General features: G+C 37.8%; 1 protein-coding gene across 1 annotated transcript; it reads left to right on the forward strand.

Annotated features, from left to right (window-relative positions):
- The first annotated feature begins 1284 nt into the window (after positions 1 to 1284).
- On the forward strand, positions 1285 to 11077 carry LOC137641018 (SCAN domain-containing protein 3-like). Its single transcript, XM_068373468.1, has 4 exons — positions 1285 to 1414; positions 1955 to 2089; positions 9935 to 10225; positions 10554 to 11077. Exons 1-4 carry the CDS (start codon positions 1285 to 1287, stop codon positions 11075 to 11077), a joined length of 1080 nt encoding a protein of 359 aa, XP_068229569.1.
- Positions 11078 to 11431: the final 354 nt, after the last annotated feature.

The following is an 11431-nucleotide window of genomic DNA, read 5'->3' on the forward strand; positions in this document are numbered from 1 at the left end:
AGAAGGTTCTAAGTGGAAAACCAATGAGAATCAGAGAAGGAATATGTCAAAGGCTAGTCATAGAAAGGTGCCTAACACTAATGTTCATAAATATCAGAATCAGGCTTATACACAGAAACAACAGGAAAAACCCAAGTGTTATAGGTGTGGTAAAACTGATCATCTTGCATACGAAGCAAAGAAATGCCCTGCTACTGGACAAACATGCCAGAATTGCAGAAAGATGGGTCATTTTGCATCTGCTTGTAGATTCCCTAAACAGTACGCAAAGAAAATAAATGCTACAGTTGATACTATTGGTCAAGAGAATAATGCGGAAAATGTTCATGATAATCAGGTTAGGTCAGAAACTGATTTTGCGTTTCGCATCAATTCCGTCAACAAAGGTACAAAGAAACATATCATGGTAGAAGTAATCATAAATGGTAAACCAATTTTGATGCAAGTTGACACAGCAGCCGATGTATCAAGTATGTCTGAGAAAACGGCTAAAAGCATTCCTAATTTGTTATTATGAGGTAAAAATAGAGTTTTGAAAGGTTATAATGGTTTTGATATTCAGAAATAGGTGCTTCAAACGTAGAAGTACAGTACAAAGAACAGAAAATAAAGAGAATGCCATTAACAGTAGTAAAAGGTAATGGACAAACTTTACTAGGTTTAGATTGGCTACAGTATTTGAAGTTAGATTGGCCTAGTATTTTGAAGGTTACAGGTAGACAAGATGAACACAAAAATGAAATATCCATGGATAATATCATATCAGAGTTTAAAGACGTATTTGAAGATAAAGTAGGTACAGTAAAGAACGCAAAGGCAATTTTAGTTTTGAAACCTGACAGTTCTCCTAGATTTTGTGCTCCCAGACCAGTACCGTATGCATTGAAAAGTGCAGTTGAAACAGAAATCAGGAGATTAGAAAATGAAGGTTCCTGGGAAAAGGTTACATATTCAGATTGGGCTACACCATTAGTTCCTATTGAGAAGGAAAGTGGACAGGTTAGGTTATGTGGAGATTACAAAGTAACGTTAAATCCACAACTGCAAGTAACTCAACATCCCTTACCAAATCCGAAAGGCATGTTTGCAACTATGTCAGGATGCAGTGTTTTTTCTAAATTAGATTTAAGACAAGCATTTCAACAGCTTTCCATCGATGAAACTTCACAAGAATTATGTACAGTAAATACATCCTTAGGTTTGTTTAGACCAAAGAGATTACCTTATGGAGTTGCAAGTAGTCCAGCTATATGGCAACAAACTATGGATAAGATATTTTCAGAAATGCAAGGAGTATTCATTTTTATAGATGATATTTTAGTTGCTGGTAAAGACACAAGAAAACATAGAAAAAGATTGCGAACAGTTCTGAAGAAGTTGAAGGAACATAATATTAGTGTATTTAAGAGCAAATGTATTTTAGAAGTTGGTTCAGTTGAATACTTAGGTTTTGTAATAAATGGCAAGGGTATTCACAAAACTATAGAGAAGATTAAAGCTGTACAATCAACAAAAGTGCCAGAAAATGTTAAGGAATTACAATCATTTCTAGGTTTAGTAACATTTTATGGGAATTTCATTCAGAATTTGTGTACAATTCCACATCCACTGTATAATCTGTTGAATAAGGGTGTAGAATGGAAGTGAACAAAAGAGTGTCAGGAATCTATTGAAAGAATCAAACAGGAAATAATATCACCTACATTCTTAGTACATTATAAAATGGATTTACCAGTTAAATTAGTATGTGATGCATCAAACATAGGTTTAGGTGCAGTATTATCTCATGTAATGCCAGATGGAACAGAAAACCCAATTGCATTCACTTCTAGAGTATTGAACAAGGCAGAAAGGAATTACTCTCAAATAGAAAAGGAAGGTTTAGCATTAGTTTATGGAGGTTAAAAATTCCATATGTATCTTTATGGTAGGGAAAAGTTCACACTTGTTACAGATCATAAACCTTTATTAGCAATATTGGGTCCAAAAGCAAGTTTACCTACGTTGGTAGCTGCAAGACTACAATGTTGGGCAATTACATTAGCAGCGTACCCCTCTGATATAGAATACCGTCCAACATCAAACATGGGTAATGCAGATGCTTTATCCAGATTACCCATAGACAAAGCTCCAGAGGAGTATGATGACAGTGTTCTGTTAATTTCTGTATATGATGTACCCATAACTGCAAAAGATGTAGCACACAGTACCAAGAGAGACACAGTACTTAGTAAGGTTTTGGAGAGTTTAATGACAGGTAGGGACTTATGCGGAAAATAGGAAAATTGTAAACCGTATAAGGATATATGGTATGAACTGAGTGTAACACAAGGAATAGTGATAAGAGGTTCAAGGGTAGTTATTCCAAATTCACTCAGAAATAAGGTTTTGTGTGAAATACATGCTGATCACCAAGGTATTGTAAGATCAAAGTCAATTGCCAGAACTTATGTATGGGGGCCAGGTATAGATAAAAATGTGGAATCTTATATAAAGAATTGTATGAATTGTGTTATGCAACAGAACAATCCTCAATTTGCTAGAATGCACCCGTGGGAGTTACCCAGGTATCCATGGCAAAGAGTGCATATAGATTTTGCAGGTCCTTTTTTAAATTACTTGTTTTTGATAGTAGTAGATGCTTACAGTAAGTGGCCAGAAATTATCCCAATGAAGACAAGAACGTCTTACACCACAATAAAAGAGTTAATGCAAATATTTTCTACACACGGTATTCCAGAAAGAATTGTTACAGATAATGGTCCACAATTTACCTCACAAGAGTTTAAAGAATTTTGTAATGTCAATGGTATAAAGCATACATTTTCAGCAACATATCATCCATCTACTAATGGAGAGGCTGAAAGATTTGTCCAAACGTTTAAACACAATATGTAGTGTAGGAAAGTAAATTCAGGTAATATAATTTTGCATGTATCAAAGTTTTTATTGTCTTATAGAACAACGCCGCACAGCACCACAGGCGTGACACCCTCAAATTTGTTGATGGGGAGGAGGATAAGGTGTAAGTTAGATTTGTTGTATCCAAGTTTGCAACGTGATTTAGAAGATAAAGGGTATAAACAAGTAGTAAAGCTTCCTAATGTAAGACAATTTTTACCTTTATCTGATGTCATGGTAAGATTGTACAACACTCCAGAGAAGTGGGTACCAGGAGAGATTGTAAGAGAGATAGGAAATTTACATTATGATGTTCATGTTGGTGATGATGTTGTAAAACGTCATGTTGATCAATTACAGCCATTAAACAGAGAGACGGTAGAGCATGTGAATGTTAGAGATGAGAAACTTAAAGAAGTAGTTAGATCAAATGAGTCAAACATTAACCAAGATGCTCCAACATCAAATGTAGATTCAGAACCAATTCATGTACCAGTACAAGATGAGGTTAAAGTGCTTCCTAATAGGATTAACAGAGGAAAGCCCCCTGAGAGATTAGATTTATAAAGATTTTTACAATGTCAAGTTAAGGGGGAGGAGACTGTTATGTATTGTTGTAATAATGTACTATATTATTTCAAGTGTTGCAGGTATTGCACAACATTGCATCATATTGCATGAATAAAACATGTTATGCTTTGTACATAAGTGTAATGATTTATTTGGTATTAGGATTCAAACATTTGTTGATCACCTCAAAGATAGGATGTAATTCTTTATAGTTTTGTACTGGAGTAGGATTTAAGTCTTTTCAGAGCGATGCTCTTTTGTTTAGCAATGTTTTGGTTTTGTCAGATTGTGTATAACGCTCCACACACACTTAGGAGTCAGCTGTCATAGAGCGATGTAGTCAAAAAAATTATTAAAGTGTAATAGGGTGAGCCTTAGGGAACAGAAGGCACCCGAGAGATTCGTTGGACAGGTAAGGTCCCGGAGAGTTCTTTTGGAACCCTCTTACACCCACCTATGAAGGGTTTCCCTTGCTGTATCACTAGCCTCTATGGAGAGAGGGATAGTTTCTCCAAAGCCGTTGGACAGCAAGGTCGAGTAGTTGGAGCAACCCTTCGGGTCCCAGCACCTCAGGGATCCAGATATGATGCAGCAGGGGGCATGAGACCGGCACATCGTATGCCCACAAAAGTCCTTACTCTTGTGGTTGTAGAACACAACTGCACACGCACCATTGGCTCCTCCTGTAAAGGAAAAGGATTTGACGAAAAATTTAGTTGTTTATATCATTGATATAAATGCATACATTTCATAGTAATACTTACTATTGTAATTAATAGCTTAGGATAGTAAGCTAGAGAGGAAATAGGAAAGACACATATCTGTGTTTCCTCTCCCAGGCAATCGCTGAGACCTCCGTCAATTGTAATATTTAGATTCCCTATAAGGGAGAATACAGGGTGGAATGACTCTAGCACTTAGAGACGGGATTATTAAATATTTATAGTAACTTTTCCACCTGTATTATATTAATATTGATCAGTGTTTTATATGGGTCCCAGTGATCAAAGGATTCATCTGGGTGTTGAGTGATTACTCAACCTCAACATGGTCTGCAGTCCCAACAATAGACTGTGAAAGGATACACAGCGTATGTTAGAAATACTTGTACTACTGTATTGTTGTATACTGTAGTTTTACCGGTACACTACCGGGGTTAGGTTAGTACCTGGCGGAACTAACTGATAGAGAGAGAGAGAAAGAATGGAAAGGAGGGTTTCCTATTATTATGGTTTAGCACAATAACTGGAAGTGTAGGAGGACTATCCTGCCGTCTACTGTCTCCTTGCCAGAATGAGAGTTCTAATGGAAGGGGAGGAATCCATCTGATTCTAGCTTCCATCCATCCACAAAAGTCTGCCGCCGGCTGTACTGCCGGTTGCAAGGTTTGTGGATGGCAGACCAAGAGAGGGCTGAAGAATTCTCACAGTATGTTGGGTTTCCCACCAGCAGCTGTCAGGGCGGGCTCAGTCTTTCCCCCCGGGGCATTCACTTCCGGTGAAGGAAGGACATAAGGGGAAAGATGACCGATGCCGCTACCTAACCGCCGCCGTTAGGGACCCGGCCGGCAACGCAGTCAACCCGGCAAGCCGGGCTGACTGTCCAAGTACCAGTGAAAGAATGCTGTGACGGCTAGGCCGACACTAAAGGACAGAGGAGGGGAGGGTTTTATAGTTCACAGGGGAGAGAGGTGGCAGCAGGAATATTGTGTGCACAATCTTCACTAGTATAATTTGCCTTACTAGCTAAATTTATAGCTAAATACCGGGAATTTCGCTCTACTGACTAAATCAGGGGTTCTCAACTGGGGTCCACATGGACCCTAGGGGTCCATGGAATATTTCTGGGGGTCCACAGGCAAAACATAATAAACTGGGGGTCCACAGTGATATTTTGGTGGTCCATGGTGAAAACCAGCTTATGATGGTTTTTATCATAAAACAATTTAATTTCTACTGCAATTTTGGCTGGATTATTTTACAAGAAAGAAGTGGCAGCTGCCTTCCTAAATAGGTTGGACTATAATCTCCTTTGGAAATTTATTCCAGAAATACTTTGATCTGTCGAATCCTTCTATATTCGACCCGAAGAAATAAGGCCGCTGAAATCTTAAATGTTAGGGGAAAGTCATCCTTTTCGACCAAAAACAATTTGACCAAGCTTCAAGTTAATACTCTGCCCTGGAAAATTGACCGGCTTAGTCAAGAGTTAGAACAAATTCTTTGTGTTGAGATAATAAGGATTACTAGGAGGTATGTAGATAACTGACCCTTCAAATCACATCCCACCGTGCCCAGGTCTTTAAGTGCCCTATGTCTATTCCTGTGGATCAACTATAGGGGAAATTTATAAAAAAGTGAATTCACCCAAGCAGTTGACTTCAGTCTAACGTTGAACTCCATCGTGGAAAGGTAAGAGATATCAAAAAGTTCCTAGTATAGACATTCTATGGTATTATTTTTTTATTTCTGCATTTCAATAACGAGAAAATCACTTCCCAGTATAAAAGTATAAAAAGACTGAAGAGATAAATGGCAAATTTTTCCCGTTTTGATACAAATTTTAAATATCAATTCATATCTGGTCAATTATCTGAATAAAATTATCAGCTTTGAGGAAGTAAAAAATTTCAATGATGACCCTAATGATAATAGTGAATGATTTTTATAGTTTTTTTAATCATTCAAGTTATTTTAACTATAACATTTCTATTTACCAGTTTTATCTCAAACACTTACCTTGCACTGTGTTTCTAAATATGTGTTATATTTGTCGAAAAATATATAAAAATGATTAACAATATATATAGTTAGATATTATGAACTGCAATAATTGTATTACCAGCTGTATATAAATATATATATATATATATATATATATATATATATATATATATATATATATATATATATATATATATATATATATATATATTTTTTTTTTTTCTTTCGCCGACATCCCATGGCTACTCCAAATAAAAAGAAGTGCCAACAGTATTCCGTTGAATATTTGTCTTACGGATTTATTCAAGCACCACATAATGAAACGAAACCAATGTGCCTCATATGTATGGATGTACTTTCAAAGTATAGTATGAGACCTTGTAAACTAAGAATCCATCAAGAAAAGAAGCACACAGGAAAGAAAGATCACCCAGTAGAATACTTTAAAAGACTTCGTAATGATTTCCAAACTAAAAAAGCAGTGTCTCAAGTGTTTAATAACATACATACATACATATACGAAGGCACTTCCCCCAATTTTGGGGGGTAGCCGACATCAACAAATGAAACATAAAAAAAGAATGGGACCTCTACTCTCTACGTTCCTCCAAGCCTGACAAGGGACTCAACCGAGTTCAGCTGGAACTGCTAGGGGTGCCATAGTCCACCCTCCCCCGTTATCCACCACAGAGGAAGCTTCATAATGCTGAATCCCCTACTGCTGCTACCTCCACGGTCATCTAAGGCACCGGAGGAAGCAGCAGGGCCTACCGGAACTGCGTCACAATCTCTCGCCATTCATTCCTATTTCTAGCACGCTCTCTTGCCTCTCTTACATCTATCCTCCTATCACCCAGAGCTTTCTTCACTCCATCCATCCACCCAAACCTTGGCCTTCCTCTTGTACCTCTCCCATCAACTCTTGCATTCATCACCTTCTTTAGCAGACAGCAATTTTCCATTCTCTCAACATGGCCAAACCACCTCAACACATTCATATCCACTCTAGCTGCTAACTCATTTCTTACACCCGTTCTCACCCTCACCACTTCGTTCCTAACCCTATCTACTCGAGATACACCAGCCATACTCCTTAGACACTTCATCTCAAACACATTAAATTTCTGTCTCTCCATCACTTTCCTTCCCCACAACTCCGATCCATACATCACAGTTGGTACAATCACTTTCTATTATAGAACTCTCTTTACATTCATGCCCTACCCTCTATTTTTTACTACTCCCTTAACTGCCCCCAACACTTTGCAACCTTCATTCACTCTCTGACATACATCTGCTTCCACTCCACCATTTGCTGCAACAACAGACCCCAAGTACTTAAACTGATCCACCTCCTCAAGTAACTCTCCATTCAACATAACATTCAACCTTGCACCACCTTCCCTTCTCGTACATCTCATAACCTTACTCTTACCCACATTAACTCTCAACTTCCTTCTCTCACACACCCTTCCAAATTCTGTAACTAGTCGGTCAAGCTTCTCTTCTGTGTCTGCAACCAGTACAGTATCATCTGCAAAAAACAACTGATATACCTCCCATTCATGGTCATTCTCGTCTACCAGTTTTAATCCTCGTCCAAGCACTCGAGCATTCACCTCTCTCACCACTCCATCAACATACAAGTTAAACAACCACGGCAACATCACACATCCCTGTCTCAGCCCCACTCTCACCGGAAACCAATCACTCACTTCATTTCCTATTCTAACACATGCTTTACTACCTTTGTAGAAACTTTTCACTGCTTGCAGCAACCTTCCACCGACTCCATATAACCTCATCACATTCCACATTGCTTCCCTATCAACTCTATCATACGCTTTCTCCAGATCCATAAACGCAACATACACCTCCTTACCTTTTGCTAAATATTTCTCGCATATCTGCCTAACTGTAAAAATCTGATTCATACAATCCCTACCTCTTCTAAAACCACCCTGGCATTCTCTGTTTTATCCTTAATCCTATTAATCATTACTCTACCATACACTTTTCCAACTACACTCAATAAACTAATACCTCTTGAATTACAACGCTCATGCACATCTCCCTTACCCTTATATAGTGGTATAATACATGCACAGACCCAATCTACTGGTACCATTGACAACACAAAACACATATTAAACAATCTCACCAACCATTCAAGTACAGTCACACCCCTTTCCTTCAACATCTCAGCTCTCACACCATCCATACCAGATGCTTTTCCTACTCTCGTTTCATCTCACTTCCTCTATTGGAATCTCTTTCTCATTCTCAACTCCCCTCACCGGCACCACAACACCTGCAACAGCAATTATATCTGCCTCCCTATTATCCTCTACATTCAATAAACTTTCAAAATATTCCGCCCACCTTTTCCTTGCCTCCTCTCCTTTTAACAACCTTCCATTTCCATCTTTCACTGTCTCTTCAATTCTTGAGCCAGCCTTCCTTACTCTCTTCACTTCTTTCCAAAACTTCTTCTTATTCTCTTCATATGACTGACCCAATCCCTGACCCCACCTCAGGTCAGCTGCCCTCTTTGCATCGCGTACCTTGCGCTTTACTTCCACCTTTTTCTCTCTATATTTTTCATACTTCTCTATACTATTATTCTGCAGCCATTCTTCAAAAGCCCTCTTTTTCTCTTCCAATTTTACCTTCACTCCTTTATTCCACCATTCACTGCCCTTCCTCATGCTGCCTCCGACAACCTTCTTGCCACACACATCACTTGCAATCTCAACAAAATTTTCTTTTACTAACTTCCACTCCTCCTCTAAATTACCAGTTTCTCTTACTCTCACTTCGTCATATGCCATTTTCAACCTTTCCTGATATTTACTTTTTACCCCCGGTTTCATTAGCTCTTCATCCCTCACTAGCTCCCTTTTACATCCACCTACTCTATTCCCCCACTCTTTTGCTACAACTAATGTTCCTTCCACCAAAAAATGATCAGACATACCGTTAGCCATACCCCTAAACACGTGCACGTCTTTCAATCTTCCAAACATTCTTTTAGTTATCAACACATAATCCATTAATGCCCTTTCTACTACTCTTCCATTTGCCACTCTTACCCATGTATACTTGTTTTTATCTTTCTTTTTGAAAAAGCTAGCACTTATTACCATCTCTTGTTCAACACACATATCTACCAGTCTCTCACCACTCTCATTTTCACCTGGTACGCCATACTTCCCAATGACACCTTCTACCTCTCCAACGCCCACTCTAGCATTTAAGTCACCCATGACAACTACATAATTCCTTCTACCGAGTCCTTCTACACACCTAGTTAATTCATTCCAGAACCCATTCCGCTCTTCTTCACTTTTCTTACTACCTGGTCCATACTCACATTCCCTACCCAACCTAACCCTTACCAACATTAACCTAGATGATATCTCCTTCCATTCCACTGCTTTACCTGTCATCCATTCACTCAGCAATAAAGCCACACCCTCTCTCGCTCTTCCCCTTTAAATCCCAGACACTCTACCAGACATTTCACCAAACATCACTTAAAATAATAGCAAAAGCAGGAAAACCCCATAATGTAGGTGAAACAGTAATTTTACCTGCAGTGTCCGTTATAATTTCGTCTGTTATAAAACAAAATTCAAGTGAAATTATTAATATCCTTCCTTTAAGCAACTCTTCTGTGTCATGACGCATTGATGAAATAGCAGAGGATGTAGAAAAACAATTAATATCCCATTTGCAAGTGAAACAGTTTGCCCTTCAACTTGATGAATCCACTTTAAGAGATAATGAGGCCATTTTATTAGCATATGTTAGATTTAACAGTGATGAAGGACACAAAGAGGAGCTGCTTTTTGCTAGAAGTCTTGTGACAGACACAAAAGGTGAAACAATTTTTAATGAAGTTGTTACTTATTTCCAGCAAAACAATATTCCACTCAAAAATATAATCGCTTGTGCTACTGATGGTGCACCTTCGATGAAAAGCAGATACAAAGGTTTTATTGCACATTTAAAAAAAGCTGTCCCCGGAAGTATTTTGTATTCACTGCGTGATACACCGTCAACACTTAGTTGCAAAGAAATTGAGTGCACGTCTGCATGATGCCCTTACTGTCGTAATACAAGTAGTTAACCATATAAAATCAAATTCTCTCAGAGACCGCCTTTTTCATGAATTGTGTAAGCAAAATGGAGAAGAGTTTGAAAGGCTTGTATTACATACAGAGGTGAGATGGCTATCAAAGGGAAATTGTCTTCAGCGTTTCATTGCACTTCGGGATTCTATTGTTTCCTCTCTTGCTAATACATAACTTGGAGAACAGCTGCTTGCAAATAAATGTGATGTGTTTTTCTTATCAGATATATTTGAAAAATTGAATTCTCTTAATAAACAGCTCCAAGGAAAAGATTCCGATCTGATATCTAGTAGAAGTGCTAGTATTGCTTTTCTGAGGAAACTACAGTTTTATAAGAATAATATCAGGCGTTGTGCATTTAAACAGTTTCCTTGTTTGGTCTCTATTAGTAGAGATTTGCAAGATGAAGATCTTGCATTATATGGTGAATATATGGAAAATATGCATAAAGATATGCAAATTCGGTTTAGTGACCTACTCATGATGGTTATACCGACTTGGGTTTCAGTTCCTTTCGAAGTTAATGTTGCCAATATAGACATATCTTTGCAAGAGCCCCTTATCGAATTACAAAATGATGAAATTATGAGTGCTAAATTCAAAGATGGAAAGTACAATGTATGGAAGACAAATGATGTTGCTACAAAGTACCCTTTGCTCTGGGATACAGCACAGATCTATGTTATCGCTTTTCCAACATCTCATCTTGTTGAATCGGGATTTAGTCGTGTTTCTCAACTTTTATGAAAAGCTCGCAATAGACTTGACATTGTTAAAAGAGGTGATCTTCGACTATCATTAACATCGATGGAACCAGACATAAAGAAACTCGCAGAGCAGCATCAACCTCCGGGATCTCATTGAATGAATATGCCTTTCTCTTTTTTATCACATATTTCATTTCAACTGTTTATAAAAAATTTTAACCATTGTACATAAATGCTACAGTGAATTCATATGTCTGATCTCTATTTTCCAACGGCTTGACCATGGAAGAAACATTTCAATATTGTAATACAAGGTACTGGTAAAGAATTAATATTACTATATCTTTTAATACTATTATCATTACTGATTATTATTATTATTATTATTATTATT

Source organism: Palaemon carinicauda, chromosome 5 (genome assembly GCF_036898095.1).
Source record: "Palaemon carinicauda isolate YSFRI2023 chromosome 5, ASM3689809v2, whole genome shotgun sequence".
NCBI lineage: Eukaryota > Metazoa > Arthropoda > Malacostraca > Decapoda > Palaemonidae > Palaemon > Palaemon carinicauda.

Excerpts from the sequence above, each read along its gene's own strand:
- LOC137641018 (XM_068373468.1), top strand. The coding sequence starts at position 1,285 with ATGCAAGGAGTATTCATTTTTATAGATGATATTTTAGTTGCTGGTAAA. Across the intron at positions 2,090-9,934 it reads CCGTCCAACATCAAACATGG|TGAAACAGTTTGCCCTTCAA; the intron begins GTAATGCAGATG and ends CCCATTTGCAAG. Across the intron at positions 10,226-10,553 it reads AAAAAAAGCTGTCCCCGGAA|ATATATTTGAAAAATTGAAT; the intron begins GTATTTTGTATT and ends TTTTCTTATCAG.